This window comes from Schistocerca cancellata, chromosome 8 (assembly GCF_023864275.1).
Source record: "Schistocerca cancellata isolate TAMUIC-IGC-003103 chromosome 8, iqSchCanc2.1, whole genome shotgun sequence".
In the NCBI taxonomy this organism is placed as follows: domain Eukaryota; kingdom Metazoa; phylum Arthropoda; class Insecta; order Orthoptera; family Acrididae; genus Schistocerca; species Schistocerca cancellata.
In genome coordinates this window covers 575400117-575420762 of record NC_064633.1, presented here as the reverse complement: position 1 = coordinate 575420762, position 20646 = coordinate 575400117, and the positions used below count along the sequence as shown (strand labels likewise).

Below are 20646 nucleotides of genomic sequence, written 5' to 3'. Positions count from 1 at the left end.
AGCTTCGTTGAAATAGCTCATGGGGTTCTATTACTATTTCGGCGCGTCCCCGCACACACACACACACACACACACACACACACACACACGCACACGCACACATGCGCGCGCGCGCGTGTGCGTACACACGTAGGTATAGACTTCTATCCACTACATACAGTTATTGTTGTTGTTGTTGCGATCTTAAGTCTACAGTCTGCTCCGATACAGTTCCCTGCAACTTTTACTCTCTCTCACACTTCGCTCTGTTACCAACCCGACGACTCCTTGATGCCTTTCGATGTGCCGTAATAACCGACCCCTTCTTTTAATCAAGTTACGTTTCAAATTTCTTTTCTCCCTAGTTCTATTCGGTATCACGCCATAAGTTATCCATTATTCCGTATAATTATCGGTATTTTTATGTAGCACGACGTTTCAAAAGACTGTATGTTGTTCTTGTCTGAACTGCACACCGTCCAAGTTTCACTTCCTTATAAGGCTGCCCTCCTGATAAACACTTTCGGGACAGACTTCCTAAAGTTTAAATTTATATTTGATACCAGCAATTTATTTTTGCATAAACACTTTTCGTACTATTCTCACCCCACATTTTATGTTCTGTCTACTTCTTCCAACGTCAGTTATTTTTTCTGCTCAAATAGTAGACGTCGTCTTATAATTTTAGTCTCTTATTTCCTAATGTAATTCCGTCAACACTGCCTGATTTAATTTCACTACATTCCACCCGTTCGCAGTATCAACAGTAGAAAGGCCATGTTGAATGATGTTACAAGTCCAGATCAGTCCTTCATCCAGACTGCTGCCCCTGCAACTAGTGAAGAACGTGCTGTGCCTCTTCAGGAACCATACTTTAGTCAGTCAAACAATTTCTCTGAAACGTAAGTTTCAAGAACAATGAAGATAAAGTGCGGTAAGGTAAGGTGACAAAACTAATTTTCGCCAAGTGTTTTTGAGAGATTCATTTATAACTGGAGAGACCCAAATAGAGACTCGGAACTACTAATGGTCGAAGAGATTAAGAACATCATTAATTCCTTGGAGGTGAATAAAGCTGCTGGAATAGATGAGATCATTGCAGAACTCTCGACATACACAAACAAGAAAAAGATTTCGACGTCGCTTACAAATGTATTAAGGGAAGAAAGTAGCTTCCAGAAGTGTGATAACTGGGAATCTTACTTCCGAATTATAGAGAAATATCGCTATACCATTTGCCTAATAAGATATTATCAATGGAAACAGTGTTGAAGATAGTGGAAAAGCCGATAAGTCCAGCAACTGATGAACACCAGGGAGGTTTCAGAAAAGCCAGAACATTCGCAGAACAATTCTTGAATTTGAAACTGATAATTGCCTAATAACATCAGGAGCAAGATTTTAGTGCTCAGATTCATGGGCGAAAAAAAAAACATATGATTTAATAGATAGAATACCATTTTTCAAAATTTTGAAGGCGATGACTTGGACATAACTAAGACGACACCTAACCTCAAGTTCAGAAGAGCACTATCACGTCCTCAGCATCAGAAAAGGGGACGCCCTCTCCACATTACTCTTCAACTGAGTGTGATAAAGCGATCACAGAATGGTGTAGATAAATGACAATATTGTTTGGAATGTGAGTGCAGTACAAGAGAAATACAATGCCGATAAGCTGTTTGGTGTTTGCAGGCGATATTGTGATCATATTGGAATTGTTAGAAGCGGCCACTAACCAAACGGTCCACTCGGCTAAGGTAGAATATCACGGATATTAAGACAGTTCCTACATGTGTGAAAAATGGAGAAGGTAGTGAGATATAATAACTAGAAGAGTAGGCAAGACTATGACTGAGAAGAAATGAAGTTATCTGAGCATGAATAAGATAAAAAAAGAAGAGAGGAAGATTGGGTTTAACGTTCCGGACTGAAGCGCCTAGAACCGCTCGGCCACCGCGGCCGTCACATCGAGATCATTGGAGACGGAGCACAAGTTAGGATGTGACACGGATGGGGAAGAAAATCGGCGGACCTTTTCAAGGGAACCATTCCGGCGTTTGCCTGGAGCCATTTAAGGAAATCACGGAAAAACCTAAGTCTGGATGGCCGGAGGCGGGTTTGAACCATCGCCCTGCGGATGCGAGTCCAGTGTGCTAGCCACTGATCCGCCTCGCTCGATAGTAAGATAAAATCCGTGTATAAACTAACTATGAACATTCATAACAGAAGAACCATTCGATCAATTAAAATCAAGACATTACCAAACATGAACGCAGCAGGAAATCTCGACGAAGAATAGACGATTCATGAAAAGAAAACGAGAGAACCTAGAAGTGTGCGCTAAAGAGCCAAAGAAACTGGAACATCTGCCTAATATTGTGTAGGGCCCCCACGAGAACGCAGAAGTGCCGCAACACGACGTGGCATGGACTCGACTTATGTCTGAAGTGCTGCTAGAGGGGGGGGGGGGGGGGAATCTCTTCTGAACACCAAGTTGCAAGGCATCCCAGATATGATAAATAATGTTCATGTCTGTGGAGTTTGGTAACCATTGGTAGTGTTTAAACTCGGAAGAATGTTCGTGGAGCCACCTTGTAGCAATTCTGGACGCATGGGGTGTCTCATTGTACTGCTGAATTGCCGAAGTCCGTCGGAATGCACAATGAACATCAACCGGTGCAGATGATCAGACAGGATGCTTACGTACGTGTCACTTGTCAGGGTCGTGGAGAAGAAACATCACTCCAAATGCACGCGCCCCACACCATTACAGAGCCTCCACCAGCTTGAACAGTCGCCTGCTGACATCCAGGGTCCATAGATTCATGAGGTTCTCTCCATACCCGTTCGCGTCCATCCGTTCGATACAATTTGAAACGAGACTCGTCCGAACAGGAACATGTTTCCAGTCATAGCAGTCCAATTTGGGTGTTGTCAGGCGATGCGTAAAGCTTTGTGTCGTGCAGCCATCAAGGGTACACGAGTGGGCCGTCGGCTCCGAAAGGCCATGTCGATGATGTTTCGTTGAGTGGTTCGCATGCAGACACTTGTGATTGTCCCAGTGTGAGAAACTACAGCAATTTTCTGCCACGATTCTTTTCAGTCGTCGTTGGTCCCGTTCTTGCAGGATCTTTTTCCGGCCGCAACGATGTCGGAGATTCGGTTTCACCCGATTCCTGATATTCACGGTACACTCATGAAATGGTCGTATGGGTAAATCCCCACTTCATTGTTGCCTCGGAGATGCTGTGTAACATCGCTCGTGTGCCGACTATAACGCCACGTTCAAACTCATTTAAATGTTGATAACCTGCGATGGTAGGAGCAGTAGACTATCTAACAACTGCGCCAGACACTTGTTTTCTTATATAGACGTTTCCGAGCGCAGCGCCGTATTCTGCCTGTTTACATATCTCTGTATTTGAATAAGAATGCCTTTACCAGTTTCTTTGGCGCTTCAGTGTATATCCGTATAAAAAGAACTATGTTGTCTGGAAACATATGTAGAATGGAACAGAATGAATTGACGCATCAGATACTGCTGTTTCTTGTGAACGATAAACGGAAAGTGTGTTGGATTCAAGAGGTAAATATGAATTTGAAAGAAATGGGAAGCAGAGAGTGACAACACTGTACCTTTCAAATCGACTATTGAGACTGACACAAATTTGAAGAACAGAATTAACCCAGAGTGAACAGATAATGGAGCCGTGGTCCCCTCCACTCGCGGTTGCAGTACCGTACTGTTGCTACAGCAGCATATTGAAGATACTGAAGCTGCAATTATAATCACATACGACAGTTATTCCATATTGGTTAGTTTTCCTTTCTCGCTAGTATACGCACGTGCATAAGATGAGGTACAGTTACTGTGGCCGTATCCCCAACTGAAAAGCAGACTTTCGCCGTAGCGGCGTTGAATGTAATGCCAGCGAGTGAATGTGTCTGGCAAGAGATGACGTGGTACTCCCAGTTGCACAAATAGACTGCTTCGCAGCAGTTTACTCATTTCCGGAGAATTGTTTCCGCAGTTCGTTGCAAGACGGATTCCTCCCGATCAGCACAAAGAGCGTCGCGCAGAGGAGGAGCATGCTTCACGTGTTTATCGCAGGATGAAAGAGGTGTGTCAGAGGGCAGTGTCCTGCATTGTGCACCATATTCCTGGAGGCGGGACGTGTGTGTAAAAATTAGGAATACGCCACGCCCTGGGCCTGTGCACGTTGGCACCACCAATGTCACAGTTTCGGCCGTAGAGGAGCTCATAAGAACGAATCGTCAGATCACTACACGAGACACTGCTGTTGAACTCTCGATGTGCGAATCAACGTGCATCGGATAATCCACGAGAAGCTTCGTAACGGCCAAGTTCGTGCACAGTCGTGCCGAAGCACCTTTCAGAAAATCAGAAAACGGCGATAATGCATGCTTGCCTGACCACGCTATTGAGGTACGTGGAACAAGGAACGGATTCCATTGCTCGGCTTGTGCCATGTGATGAAACGCGGCGTCACCACTTCGACCTGGCGTCCAAATGGGTGAGAATGGACTGGCGCCATCCTAACTCCCCTCGTTCAAAAATGCCCACTCTGTCCCGAAGGACGGAAAAGTGATTCTCAGTTTCCTTTCGACGACGCAGGGCCTCTACTCATCGACCGGCTACCACTGGGTGCAACAGTTAACGCTGAACAGGAATGCAGCACGTGGCTGAAGCTGAGACATGCCGGTAAAAACAAACGCGGGGACCAGCTCTCGAATGGGACGGAGCATCTCCTGAGCAACACTAGGCCACATGTGACCAAGAATACCCTCGAGTTCCTTCAAGAATTTCGATGGGAGATTTTGGAATATACTATTTACAGCCCTGATATCTCCCCAAGTGACCTGCATATCTTCGGCCCTTAAAACAATCACTTGAAGGTCAGGGTTTCAGCTGTGACAAGGAAGTGCAGGAACCGTAAAAAACTGGATCCGTCGTGAATCAAGGGGTTTCTACGTTGAGGCATCCTCTCCCTTCGTACGCGGTGCAATCAATGTGTCAATATCAGTGGCAGTTATGTAGAGTTATAATTGTTCTACATGAAGTGCGATTAGAATATTTTCACTAGTAGTGTCCTTCTAATTTGGGCGTATCTTATATACCAAGGTGACAAAAGTCATGGGATGCATGCTCGTATCGTGTCGGACGTTCGTTTTCCCAGCGTAGTGCAGCAGCTCAACGTTGCATGGACTCAACAAGTCATTGGACTTCCCCTGCAGAAATATTGAGCCACGATACCTCTATAACCCTCCATAATTGCGAAAGTGTAGCAGATGTAGGATGTTGTGCTCGAATTGATCTCTCGATTATGTCCCATAAATGTTCGATGGGATTCATGAGAAGCCAAATGATGCAGTCGAATTGTCCAGAATGTTCGTCAAACCAACCGCGAACATTTGTAACCTGGTGACATGGTGCACTGCCATCCATAAAAATTCCATCGTTGTTTGGGAACACGAAGTCAATGAATGACTACAAATAGTCTCCAAGTAGCCGAACGTAACCATTTCCAATCAAGGATCAGTTCAGTTGTACCAGAGGACCCAGTCTATTTCACGTAAACAAAAGTCCACACCGTCACGGAGCCACCACCAGATCGCACAGTGTCTTCCTGACAATCCTGGTCCAAGGCTCCGTGAAGTCTGCATCACAGTCGAACCGTACAGTCAGCTCTTGCCAACTGAAACAGGGCTCATCTGACCAGGCCACGGTTTTACAGTCGTCTGAGGTCCAACCGATATGGTCACGAGCTCAGGAGTAGCAGTGCATGCGGTGTCATGCTGTTAGTAAAGGCATTTGGATCTGCCGTCTGCTCCCAAGCCCATTAAGGGGCTCCGGAAAGTCTCAAAATCATGAAAAGTTCAAATTTTACTGTTTTGCGTTTTCTGAATCTGCAGACTATTACCTTTTAGTAGATATATAATTTATTCAATTCCGAAGACTACAACTATTTTTAAATTTTTTTTGAAATGTGTTCTACATGGGCGTGACCCACTGTGGCGCTCTTAAACTGCTGTCAAATGGTGTTATTATTAACGTCCGTGTTCATCAGGTACATAATGGAGGTGATAAAACCTATTTTCAGAGACTTAGCAGCACCTGAACTGTTGAAAAAGTGTATTCACGGAAAAACTCAAAACCCCAATGAAAGTGTAAATAGTGTTATATGGTCGAGAATCCCCAAGACTGTATTTGTTGGAATAGAAACACTTCACTTTGGTGTGTATGATGCTGTTACGACTTTCAATGATGGCAACATTGTAAGGTGTAAGGTATTTAGAAATATGGGAATGAAGATAGGTTCTAACATGGTACGAGCGATGCTTGCTTTAGACAAGGAACGCCTTCAGGCTGCAGACAGGGCTGTAAAGAGTCTAGAAATACAAGCAAGAGTAAACAGGAGGAGGAACAAGAGGAAGCTGGAGGAGGAGTTTGCAGAGGATGAAGATAATCCATCCTATGGACCTGGGATGCACTAAAAAGTTAATCCAATCTTTGTCGCTCGATTCCCAAAACTTTTATTTTCTCATACTAATTACATGTTTTCTAAGGATCTTCCAAACATATTTGTTTCAAACTTTCAGTAAATGTTACACAGCCTTTTTCCAAAACACTGTATATTTTTGAATATATAAATAAAAAATTGCAAAAAATGTTGTGAATTTTCATTATAATTGAAAAAAAATCATCTTTAATAACTGAACTAAAATTTTGTAAAATCCCTGTGTTAAGTTGTAGCTCATATTCCAATAAATAATCTGTAAAAAGTTCAACTTCCTACCTCAAATACTTTGTGAGGAAAGATGTAATTTATAAGCGTTATTTTAACATTGCAAGTATAGGGCGTTCCGGAGCCCCTTAACACCAAATTGCTCTGCACTGACCTACCTGCACTATCCTACTTGCGGTTATTTCACACATTATTGCTTGTCTGTTAGCACTATCAACTATACGCAAATGCCGCTGCTCTCGGTCTTTAAGTGAAGGCCGTCGGCCGCTGCGTTGCCCTTAGTGGGAGGTAATGCATTTAGTTTGGTACTCTCGGCACACTCTTGACACTGTGGATTTTGGAATATTGATTTATCTAACTATTCCAGAAATGGAAAGTCCCATGCGTCTAGCTCCAACTACCATTCCGCGTACAAGGGCTGTTAACTCTCGTCGCGAGGCCGTAATCACGCGGAAACGTTTCCACGTGAATCACTTGAGTACAAATGGCAGCTCCTCCAGTTCAGTGCCCTTTTATACTTTATACACGATACTGTCACTATCTGTACATGAGCGTATGACTTTGGCACCCCAGTCTATCTTGTAACAAGAGCTTCCACGTTTCCACAGTTTTTTTTCCTTCTTACAACCACACTGTCGTATTAATATTTTTGTACAGTAAGTGGAAAGAATTGTTTATTATCTAGTCGGTTCTTTGCCATGCTATAATTAATCTGGAATTTATTAGGAAACTCGAGGCAGTCGTAAGCACAATTCCCGATGTTATTCGTCACTCAGTATGTGAAGGAATTTTTTGCAGTGCCGTAATTCACAAGAACGTGGACAGAGGCACGAAAGGCCGCCGGATGTCGCGTTTCGTTCGGCGCTCGCATTTCAGCGGAGCGTTTATCTGACGCCCACCTCGCGCCGCGGCAGCGCGCCTGCCAAAGCCGACGTGGCGTGCGGAGCGGCCGGCGGGGTGGTGGCCGTGCTCGGTGCGGCGTGCCATCGCGCCTCCCACGCCTCCCTCAAATATTCAGCGCTGCGCTGCGCTGGCTGCTCCTCAAAGCGAGGTGCTGCCGCCGACTGCGATTACGTTTCGGTGAAATGTAACCAGCACGCTTCACAACCTGCAGCTGCTAAAAGCCTCTGACCCTGCCTACGTAGGAACTTACGAATTTCGTAAACCAGAGCCGAAAGTTATTTTTCGCGCCCAAATTAACTGTGGCAACTACGCATTCATTATCTACATCTACATCTACATCTACATCTACATGGTTACTCTGCAATTCGCACTTAAATGCCTGGCAGAGTAATAATAGAACCCAGTACGTTGTCTTCGATGGTGAGTGTTCATCGGAGGTGAGGGTATCATCTGGAGTGCCCCAGGGAAGTGTGGTAGGTCCGCTGTTGTTTTCTATCTACATAAATGATCTTTTGGATAGGGTGGATAGCAATGTGCGGCTGTTTGCTGATGATGCTGTGGTGTACGGGAAGGTGTCGTCGTTGAGTGACTGTAGGAGGATACAAGATGACTTGGACAGGATTTGTGATTGGCGTAAAGAATGGCATCTAACTCTAAATATAGATAAATGTAAATTAATGCAGATGAATAGGAAAAAGAATCTCGTAATGTTTGAATACTCCATTACCAGTGTAGCGCTTGACGCAGTCACGTCGATTAAATATTTGGGCGTAACATTGCAGAGCGATATGAAGTGGGACAAGCATGTAATGGCAGTTGTGGGGAAGGCGGAGAGTCGTCTTCGGTTCATTGGTAGAATTTTGGGAAGATGCGGTTCATCTGTAACCGAGGCCGCTTATAAAACACTAATACGACCTATTCTTGAGTACTGCTCGAGCGTTTGGAATCCCTATCAGGTCGGATTGAGGGAGGACATAGAAGCAATTCAGAGGCGGGCTGCTAGATTTGTTACTGGTAGGTTTTATCATCACGCGAGTGTGACGGAAATGCTTCAGGAACTCGGGTGGGAGTGTCTAGAGGAAAGGAGGCGTTCTTTTCGTGAATCGCTACTGAGGAAATTTAGAGAACCAGCATTTGAGGCTGACTGCAGTACAATTTTACTGTCGCCAACTTACAATTCTCGGAAAGACCACAAAGAGAGATTAGGGCTCGTACAGAGGCATATAGGCAGTCATTTTTCCCTCGTTCTGTTTGACAGTGGAACAGGGAGAGAAGATGCTAGTTGTGTTACGAGGTACCCTCCGCCACGCACCGTAGGGTGGATTGCGGAGTATGTATGTAGATGTAGATTTAGATGTAGAGGGTTCATCGAACCATTTTGATACTACTTGTCTACCATTCCACTCTCGAATGGCGCTTGGGAAAAAGGAACACCTAAATCTTTCCGTTCGAGCTCTGATTTCTCTTATTTTATTATAATGATCATTTCTTCCTACGTAGGTGGGTGTCAACAAAATATTTACGAATTCTGATGAGAAAGTTGGAGATTGAAATTTCGTAAATAGCGTTCAGTAAGTAATAGAGCCTCGAGTGTTATTATTGCGTTGGTGCAGAAGTTCGTAGCGTTTTTCCGTACATTTAATAAACACAACAACTACACATGACAGTGGCTTTAGTCATCAGTAACATATCCTCCTTCACTTTTTACAATAGTCTTACAACACTGGCGTAATTTTGTGACTTGGCAGCTGTAGAAATCACCTGGATCTGAGGCGAAGAAGTCGTCGAGCCACGTTCGGAGCGCTTTTTCAAAATGTTCAAATCTGTGAATTCTTAAGGGACCAAACTGCAGAGGTCATCGGTCCCTAGACTTCCACACTACTTAAACTAACGTATGCTAAGAACAACACCTACACTTATGCCCGAGAGAGGACTCGAACCTCCGGCGGGAAGGGCCGCGCAGTCAGTGACTTGGCGCCCCTGACCGCGCGGCCACACCGCGCGACAGCGCTTTTTCAACTGGAGATGAAGTTCCTCGAAGGCTGTTCAATAGAGAGCGGGAAAGGTGAAAATCTGACGGTGCAATATCAGGTGAATAAGGTGGGTGCGGAATGAGTTCCCAAACCAACTCATGCATAGTGTTTTTATCAGTCTAGCAGAATGAGTGTGGGCGTTATTGTAAACTAGCATAAGTTCGCGCTGTGTTCCTGGTCGTTGTTCTCGGATTGCGTCTGGAAGACGTTTCATTCGTTGACAATAAATGTCAGCAGTGATAGTTATACCTCGGAGAAGCAATTCGTAGTACACCATACCGTCGCCGTTCCACCAGATAATAACAATATTTTTTATGGATGCGCACACGTCTTTTCACTGGGAGTTGTTACTTTGTTTGGGCTCAAACATTCCTTATATTAACACATAGAGCTCAGCCACACGTAACGATACGGAATGGGAATGGTCGATGTTGTTCAGTAGCCAGTTGATGACTAGCAAGCAGCTACTCGCCGATTTTTGTGATTCTGGGTCAGAGCATGCGGTACCCATACATCCGTTTCTTGAACCTTCCCCATTGCATGCAAATGTCGCACGACCGTGGAAAGAGCACAGTCGATCGCACTTGCCAGGTGTCGAGTATTAGTGTGGATTAATGCGTTTAAACTGTGGTGTCACCGCCAGATACCACACTTGCTAGGTGGTAGCCTTTAAATCGGCCGCGGTCCGTTGGTATACGTCGGACCCGCGTGTCGCCACTATCAGTGATTGCAGACTGAGCGCCGCCACACGGCAGGTCTAAAGAGACTTCCTAGCACTCGCCCAGTTGTACAACCGACTTTGCTAGCGATGGTTCACTGACAAAATACGCTCTCATTTGCCGAGACGATAGTTAGCATAGCCTTCAGCTACGTCATTTGCTACGACCTAGCAAGGCGCCATTACCAGTTACTATTGATACTGAATAATGTACCGTCCAGAGCGACGTTCACCATTAATGTATTAAAGTTAAGTATTCCACCAGCTACGTCCGTTTTTCTAAATTCTAATTTCCTTGTCCTGTTCCAGACCTCACGCCAGCCTGCGTGAGCTAAAACGCGTGCCTTTCGGCTTCCTCTAGTAACACGGTGTTGGCTCTCCTGCCAACCCACAACATAAACGATCTTCATTAGACCTCGAAGGTCTTGCTGAACGCTGAGAGTCACTAATGTCAAAACGATCTTCCTTAAAATGAGAAAACCATTTTATTGCTGTGCTCTGTCCAATGGGATTATCCTCATACACGGCCGAAATGTTTCTGGCCACCTCCGCTACTGTCACCCCTCTATTGAACTCAAACAGATGACTATGTCGGAAATGTTCCGATTTCTTCAGTTAGCATTTCATTTTCTAGTGTCTATATCTCCAGGTAGTATATCCAAATGACAAAATGACAATATATAAACTAAAATAGCAACAGTGAAGAACAAATAAAAAATTATGGTCGATAAATGAACCTGTAGCAACGAGAATACCAATACGCAAACAAAAACGCTACGAACTTATTACTATTAATTACTTATATTGGTTATACAGTATGTGTAAAGTATGTTGGAATTCGCTTAGTGTTCTCATTTTGAAACACTTTATGAATAAAATCCGGGCATTTCCTGTGATGCCATTTATCTGCCTCGAGAAAAGCAGGCAGTTCCTAGCTGCAACACTTTCCCTATGTGTTAAATTTTTAAAATCAGGTTATACCTCTTAATCAGTAGATCATGACAGGTTTTTAAATTTTTATATTCAATAATTACCAGGAAAATTGAAAATCAAATTTTGGTTGCCCCTTTAAGCTGCCAGATAGGCATCTTACAGCTTGTACTGCGTTATTGGAAAGCAATTTGCTGTCCCTCCTAGCACTAGTCAGACTCATTTTCTCTGGCGTTTCGGCAGATATTGGGAATTTAGTTTTTCTTGATTTGTAGCTGGAGTCATTCCAAAGAATAGCACTCATGAGGCCTTTCCATGCTACGCCTAGCGTGAGAAAGTGTCGGTTTGTTCCCAAGTATAAACAAAATGATCTATGAACTGGAACTTTATGTGCCTATTCGATAGAGCGGTCCGAAATTAGTGTAGCGCTATATTCCTTTTATCGTTATGTATGAACAGGAACATGTTTTTAAAAAAAGTATTGCAGTAGCAAATGAGCAGTGTTGCTGCAAGGCAGTAGCAGTCAACGTGGGCCATGGCAGCTACAGTACTGCTTATTTAAGGTGTTTTAACGTTCTGTTAACAGATATCTGTCGACGCTGGGCATAATATGGAAGATGTGATGAGAAATGTTTTTGAGCTGTCTTCAGCTACACATTAGAGAAATGAAATTGCAATTATGTGCCGAAATACCAAAGAAAATGCGCCTGACGAGTCTAAGGAGGAGAGGGTTGATTCAGCAGTTGCCCTTACCTTTGGGTGTTATGCAACCTGCAAAGCCTTCAATAAGCACCCGCGAGATTTTCATATTCTCCTGCTAGCTATGTGCAGTCTATTAATCTTACAGAAAAAAATGAGCAGCACCTTTTTGTAGGAAATTTAATGTAGTTAAATTTTATACTGTGATACGTTTTCGATGGGCGCCACAGTTTTCTAGTTTTTCAAGAAAAACGCATTTAAAGATCAGTTTTGTACGTTTTTCTCGAATAATTCAGAAACTACAGCCTCTAGGGGAAATAGATAGCAATATAAAATTTAACTACATTAAATTTCCTACGGAAAGATCCTGGTCATTTGCGCATGGCGTGGGAGAAAATATAAAAAAATGCTCTGAGCACTATGCGACTTAAATTCTGAGGTCATCAGTCGCCTAGAACTTAGAACTAATTAAACCTAACTAACCTAAGACATCACACACATCCATGCCCGAGGTAGGATTCGAACCTGCAACCGGAGCGGTCGCTCGGCTCCAGACTGTAGCGCCTAGAACCGCACGGCCACTCCGGCCGGCGCAGAAAATATAAAAGTCTTACCTGTGGTATTCAAAGGTGTTGCAGGTTGCATAAAGCCTGTAGAGACAGGCAGTTGAATGACGTTTTTATATTAATGTTAACTATTAATGTTAACTATTCAACATCCCATTAGAACTACTGACGGCCTTGGGAGAGCCAGTCCTGACAAAACTCTACCATCTGGTGAGCAAGATGTATGAGACAGGCGAAATACTCTCAGACTTCAAGAAGAATATAATAATTCCAATCACAAAAAAGCAGGTGTTGACAGATGTGAAAATTACCGAACTATCAGTTTAATAAGTCACAGCTGCAAAATACTAACGCGAATTCTTTACAGACGAATGGAAAAACTGGTAGAAGACGATCCTCGGGGAAGATCAGTTTGGATTCCGTAGAAATGTTGGAACACGTGAGGCAATACTGACCTTAGGACTTATCTTAGGAGAAAGATTAAGGAAAGGCAAACCTACATTTGTAGCAATTGTAGACTTAGAGAAAGCTTTTGATAATGTTGACTAGAATACTCTCAAATTCTAAAGGTGACAGGGGTAAAATACAGGGAGCGAAAGGCTATTTACAGTTTGTACAGAAACCAGATGGCAGTTATAAGAGTGGAGGGGCATGAAAGGGAAACAGTGGTTGGGAAGGGAGTGAGACAGGGTTGTAGCCTCGATGTTATTCAATCTGTGTATTGAGCAAGCAGTAAAGGAAACAAAAGAAAAATTTGGAGTAGGTATTAAAATCCATGGAGAAGAAATGAATAGTTTGAGGTTCGCCGATGACATTGTAATTCTGTCAGAGACAGCAAAGGACTTGGAAGAGCAGTTGAACGAAATGGACAGTGTCTTGAAAGGAGGATATAAGATGAACATCAACAAAAGCAAAACGAGGATAATGGAATGTAGTCGAATTAAGTCGGGTGATGCCCAGGGAATTAGATTAGGAAATGAGACAATTAAAGTAGTAAAGGAGTTTTGCTATTTGGGGAGCAAAATAACTGATCATGGTCGAAGTAGAGAGGATATAAAATGTAGACTGGCAATGGCAAGGAAAGCGTTTCTGAAGAAGAGAAATTAGTTAAAATCGAGTACAGATTTTAAGTGTCAGGAAGTCGTTTCTGAAAGTATTTGTACGGAGTGTAGCCATGTATGGAAGCGAAACATGGACGATAAATAGTTTGGACAAGAAGAGAATAGAAGCTTTCGAAATGTGGTGCTACAGGAGAATACTGAAGATTAGATGGGTAGATCACATAACGAATGAGGTGAGGTATTGAATAGAATTAGAGGGAAGAGGAGTTTGTGGCACAACTTGACAAGAAGAAGGGATCGGTCGGTAGGGCATATTCTGAGGCATCAAGGGATCACCAATTTAGTATTGGAGGGCAGCGCGGAGGGTAAAAATCGTAGAGGGAGGCCAAGAAATGAAGACACTAAGCAGATTCAGAAGGACGTAGGCTGCAGTACGTATTGGGAGATGAAGAAGCTTGCACAGGATAGAGTAGCGTGGAGAGCTGCATCAAACCAGTCTCAGGACTGAAGACCACAAGAACAACAACAACAAGAATTCCTTGTAAGTGGCAGTATTGTTTCCAGCAAGAAGGCCAGTAGAAAGTCTGGGCTGCTGATGCCGCTATTGGCGTCGCAGGCGAGGCGGCGCACTCACGTTGTACTCGTCGCGGAACTCGTTCTCCATGCGGGAGAGGCGCCGCACCTCCCACGAGAGCTCGAAGGCGGTGAGCAGCGGGTCCCGGGAGGAGAGCGCGATCAGCGACGAGGCGGTGAGGGCGCGGTAGGCGTTGATGCGCGCCTGCGAGTGCCGCAGCGAGTCCGCCTCGCTCGACACCACGCACTCGTCGCAGCCGCACCTGCCGACAGGCGGAACACGGCGCCGGCCGTCTGTCACACTGGCCGGCTCTCTGCGCTGTACTGCGTTCACCAGAACAATAAATCTCATGTAAACGTTACACTATGTTTCCTGAATGAGATTTTCACTGTGCAGCGGAGTGTGCGCTGATATGAAACATCGTGGCAGATTAAAACTGTGTGCCGGACCGAGACTCGAACTCGGGACCTTTGCCTTTCGCGGGCAAGTGCTCTACCATCTGAGCTACCCAAGCACGACTCACGCCCCGTCCTCACAGCTTTACTTCTACCAGTATCTCGTCTCCTACCTTCCAAACTTTACAGAAGCTCTCCTGCGACCCTTTAGAACTAGCACTCCTGAAAGAAAGGATATTGCGGAGACATGGCTTAGACAGAGCCTGGGGGATGTTTCCTGAATGCGATTTTCACTCTGCAGCGGAGTGTGTGCTGATGTGAAACTACCTGGAAGATTAAAACTGTGTGCCGGACCGAGACTCGAACTCGGGATCTTTGCCTTACGCGGGCAAGTGCTCTACCATCTGAGCTACCCAAGCACGACTCACGCCCCGTCCTCACAGATTTACTTCTGCCAGTATCTCGTCTCCTATCTTCCAAACTTTACAGAAACTCTCCCGTGAGGTCGGAGTGTGAGTCGTGCTTGGGTAGCTCAGATGGTAGAGCACTTGCCCGCGAGTTAGAGTCTCGGTCCGGTACACAGTTTTAATCTGCCACGAAGTTTCACATCAGCGCACATACCTCTGCAGAGTGGAAATCTCATGCTGGAAATATCCCCTAGGCTGTGGCTAAGCCATGTCTCCACAATATCCTTTCTTTCAGGAGTGCTAGTTCTGCAGGTTCGCAGGAGAGATTCTGTAAAGTTTGGAAGGTAGGAGACGAGGTACTGGCAGAAGTAAAGCTGTGAGGACGGGGAGTGAGTCGTGCTTGGGTAGCTCAGATGGTAGAGCACTTGCCCGCGAAAGGCAAAGGTCCCTAGTTCGAGTCTCGGTCCGGCACACAGTTTTAATCTGCCAGGAAGTTTCGTTACACTATGTTTTCTTTCGCGTTTGCTGGAACCCCACTGGATTTCGTTTCACGTGTCACGACACCGAAGCAGTTTCGACTAGAGTCAAGTATGATAGTGATGATACATTTTATGCTGTGCGTTACGCCTGCATCGACACAGAGATAATACGGGCAACAGCTTTATCGGCACGTTTAACTTTGACAGCACTGGCCAGGCAACTCATCCAACTAACCTGCAGTGATGTGTAAAGCTGCAGTAAAGGCGTGAAAATAGACGAGCTGAGAGCAATATAGCTGTGAACGTTATTTAATTTTTAAACAGAAGCAAACAATATCTGGCAAAGCTCAGGCGATACGCTTCTTAAGTGACCGGATTTAAAACAAGAGTGATGAAATCTCCTGATTTTAAAAAGGGTAATTTTTCCGCATGAGTTATGTGCGGCTTAAGGCCACACTGCTGGGATTTCACCACGTAGTTAAATATTAAAGCCTCTGAAAGTATTACAGTCAGTCGTCTGGTAATCTCTGAACTCCTTCCACATCGGACTCTGAGGAATACATTCAGTATTGCTACGCTGATAACTAGGCGGTCATCAACAGAATCCCAAGGCACCAGAAACTCCATATTTCCCCCTCCTCTTTTATGACGTGCTGTTCTCAATTTTGCCATCGATCGCCAGTGACGTGTCACGAAGCTTCGGTCACTACTTTCAGTACGTTTGGCAGCTTAAATGTCTTGTTATTTATCGCGACAAGTCCCTTAACTTGGCTCCAGATCAATTCTATTGGGTTCAGACTGCAGTATTAAGGCGAAAACTGTAAAAATGAAGCTCTGTGTGCTCGACACCGTGAAAAATATTGTTCTCCATGTTTCTACGAAGCTTCTCACTCAGGCTCGTATGAGACCACATCTGTCCTACAAAGCGATGGGCATAATCAAACAAACAATATTTGATTCTTCATTTTTCTCCAAAAAAATTTAATTGTGTAATGTTTTCTTAACTTCAACAATCATATATAAAATGTCGATAAATAAGAATGTGTATTTGTGATGAAAACCAGAATTTTTCGTGTGGAAGGTAATTAGACGCTAGAAGACATGCATTTTTCTTTAAAAATGATGTTTAAGTATAAGGTAACTACCAAACATTTGATGAATTTCATATTTAAATGATTTAGGTATTCAGACCGACGAAAAAAAATGATACACCGCGAGTTGTTAACCGCCGCCCGCAACCACCCACGATTTCCCATCTGCGACGCTACCAATTACGCCACGCATGTTGTATGTAGGCTGTTTATGTTTTCTTATTGGCAACGTTACGTAGCGCTCTGTATGAAAATCACTGGCTGTGCTGTGTGCAGTCTGTGGCTAGTTTGCATTGTTGTCTGCCATTGTAGTGTTGGGCAGCTGGATGTGAACAGCGCATAGCGTTGCGCAGTTGGAGGTGAGCCGCCAGCAGTGGTGGATGTGGGGAGAGAAGTGGCGGAGTTTTGAAATTTGTCATGAACTGCTATATACATTATGACTTTTCATGACTACTAAGGTAAATACATTGTTTGTTCTCTATCAAAATCTTTCATTTGCTAACTATGCCTATCAGTAGTTAGTGCCTTCCGTAGTTTGAATCTTTTATTTAGCTGGCAGTAATGGCGCTCGCTGTATTGCAATAGTTCGAGTAACCAAGATTTTTGTGAGGTAAGTGATTTGTGAAACGTATAGGTTAATGTTAGTCAGGACCATTCTTTTGTAGGGATTTTTGAAAGTCAGATTGCGTTGCGCTAAAAATATTGTGTGTCAGTTTAAACACAGTCATGTATAAATGTTCTAAGGGGAAGTTTCATATGTCGACCCTTAGCCGAGGGTACCTCACTGGAATCTTCTGATTTTTTCTTGTAGTTTGTGTAATTAGTGTAGCTTTTGACCAACATTGTTTCAATAAGTGTGTGCATTTGATATCTTTTTTGTTGTAATTATGAAAAATTTTATCAAATCATTATTGGCCACTGTCCAAAACAATTTGTAAAATTTTTTGTGGGGAGCATGGGTGCTATGTATGTAGGCTGTTTATGTTTTCTTATTGGCAACGTTACGTAGCGCTCTGTATGAAAATCACTGGCTGTGCTGTGTGCAGTCTGTGGCTAGTTTGCATTGTTGTCTGCCATTGTAGTGTTGGGCAGCTGGATGTGAACAGCGCATAGCGTAGCGCAGTTGGAGGTGAGCCGCCAGCAGTGGTGGATGTGGGGAGAGAAGCGGCGGAGTTTTGAAATTTGTCATGAACTGCTATATACATTATGACTTTTCATGACTACTAAGGTAAATACATTGTTTGTTCTCTATCAAAATCTTTCATTTGCTAACTATGCCTATCAGTAGTTAGTGCCTTCCGTAGTTTGAATCTTTTATTTAGCTGGCAGTAGTGGCGCTCGCTGTATTGCAATAGTTCGAGTAACCAAGATTTTTGTGAGGTAAGTGATTTGTGAAAAGTATAGGTTAATGTTAGTCGGGACCATTCTTTTGTAGGGATTTTTGAAAGTCAGATTGCGTTGCGCTAAAAATATTGTGTGTCAGTTTAAACACAGTCATGTATAATTTTTCTAAGGGGAAGTTTCAATGTAAATTTAACACTTTTCCTTATTTTTATTACACAGTGTTTCTCGATAAACGTCAGAGCTGATTTTTCTCTGTAATCTTGAGAACAACATTAACAACAACTTGTTTCTCACCATTGACGGTGTTCCGCGTCCGTGTTTTACTACAAAACAGGAAGCAGTATCGTCCATTTTCACGATACGTAGGAACAGAGAGACTATCAGAGGGCAAATAGCGTTTAGACACTGTCACTGTACATGATTTTTGAAATAAAAATTACGTAGCTAAAGTATGATTAAGAAAAACGTTGATGGCTGTTAATACATCAAAATGTCTTAAAGTTTCATTTACAGTGACACAGTAATGATATATCTAACACATGAGTTGGACCTACTTCCAAGAGCGGAACAACACCATTGTACGAAAGCTGCGGCTACTGAGCAATCGTCATATTCCTACATTTTAATAATTCTACATTTATTCCATCAATATCAGTAGATTTTCTATGTTTAATTTCTCTTAATGGTTTATGAAGTTCTTCTATTGTTGCATGATAAACTTCAAATCATTGTCATTCTTTTCAGGCTAATCTACCTCTATTTTCGCTCAATAATGTAGGTATTTTTAGCGCTGAACCCACTCGTCCTCTATTCTCACTGTATCTTTTTCTGATGTGGTAATAATATACCTGAAGAGTTTTAAATGGTCATGATAAATATGAACTCCATTGCGCTACAGATATTTAACAGATGACAATGTAAATTATGTTACCATGTTTTATATAAACTGTGTTTAGCGCTTTAAAAATTTTAAAGTTGTAGAAGAGACATGAGTTTTTCGCCGCAGAGCACGTGACTGGGGGTTGCTAGGGGGGGTGGCGAGCGGCTAGTGATTATGCTGGAGCTTGGCAGGGGAGCATATGACCGTGTTTGCGAGCTTGAAGGAATTTATATGCCAGAGAGAAATTGATTAAACAGAACTAAGAGTGTTACGAAGGTGCGAATTGGCACTCATGGACAGAAAAATATGTAAAGCTAAATTATACAGACGCGCCACAAAAATCTATAATAGTTTAAAAGTTATTGTTGCCTTGAAAATTGTAAATTTATGAAAGTTCAAAAGCTAATATATCGGCAATGCTTTGGCCGATTAATATGAACAAAGTGTTTCCGGATGCGGTTGGCAGAGCTGCATCGAGCAATCATAGCCGATTTAGCTGAACATGTACCATTTTTGAATGAGAGGTCGGAATATGGGATTCGACTGAGAGAAATTGTGTTTTTCGTAATAAATAAATGTGAAGAGACGAACCTAGCGGCAGAGTTCTAAAGTTTAAAGGTGTAGATGAGTAATTAAGTATGTATTTTTATTTGTCTATTGATGTTTAGTATAAAAAATCCGGGAAAAGCAAAATCACGCCACAAGAACATTATTTGTGAAAAAATGGTAGCAGATACAAGAAAATTAGACTTTAAATTGTTATTGCCCGGAAAATTTCCATATTTTTCAATGTATCATGTGTGGTTTTATGTTTGGCTACAGAATATTCGTAATTTTTCTTGTCAAACGTTGTTTTGAGTTAGGCAGTCGTTTTGAGGGTGTCTAGGGCGGCCGGACATGCCGCCCACCTGGAGTTGGTATTGGGTTGTTAGCCACGATCGGAGACAAAAGACATGTTCGAAAACGATCAAATTGAGCGCAGTATGGTGGTTTAGGACAGCAGACAATAGAGTATTATTGTGAACTGTGAATAAACTGTCGAGCGCCGTGATCGCGAAATATGAATTTTATAGTGAAGTGTTGTAGCATCAGTTATTAACGGCCGCGATTGTGTAAAAGCCCCTCGGACTGCATTTTAAGTGTTTAGTCAATATACTGAAGACTATTCGTGGGAAAATAGAAATAAACTATTTGTTCAAATCGTAAATCAACGTGAGTGACTCAATATTTTAAATTTCACCGCAATACCTGCCTCCATTGTTTTTTGTGTTTTATTTTTTGTATTTTATTTCAGCTAGAAACTTGAGTTTACGACAGGTGTGTGCTAGCTCGCTATGACGAAAAACGTAGCCAAACATTGAGACCAGCCACGTCTGTGGGGCCGCTCAATTAAGCTAAGCTGAGTGTTGAGTGTAACAAATATTTTCGTGCCATAGCACGTGGGGCTCGAGCTAACTATTCAGACTAAACTAACTTTAACTTTTTTTTATCAAAAATCGGCGAACAGCACCAACACCAACTATATAAATATTTTCATCATTTTCAGAGAATTTTTACAGTGCGTAGTGCTTAGTACCGTCGTGACATGTGTATGCGAAAATGGGTGTAAATAATGAACGTGTGTATCTGAAGATGACTGCGTAATTCCCAGACTGAAGGGAAAAACAAGCCGTGCAGAAGCTAACATGCAAGTGCCAAAAATGGTTCCATACGTGGGATTCCCTTTTATCAACTTGACGCAGTTCCCAGCTTGAGACAAACCGTCTCTTGATCTAATGTCTGAAAGTGTGGGTGTGACAGAGAGAATATAGCAGGCT

General features: G+C 43.2%; 1 protein-coding gene across 2 annotated transcripts in view; it reads right to left on the bottom strand.

Moving 5' to 3' along the window:
- Positions 1 to 20646, bottom strand: part of LOC126094726 (transient receptor potential protein) — a 412416-nt gene that overhangs the window by 185671 nt on the left and 206099 nt on the right. For both annotated transcript variants that reach the window (XM_049909269.1, XM_049909268.1), the window contains exon 7: positions 14294 to 14495. In XM_049909269.1, coding sequence (XP_049765226.1) covers positions 14294 to 14495 — 202 coding nt within the window. The remainder of the gene's footprint in view (positions 1 to 14293; positions 14496 to 20646) is intronic.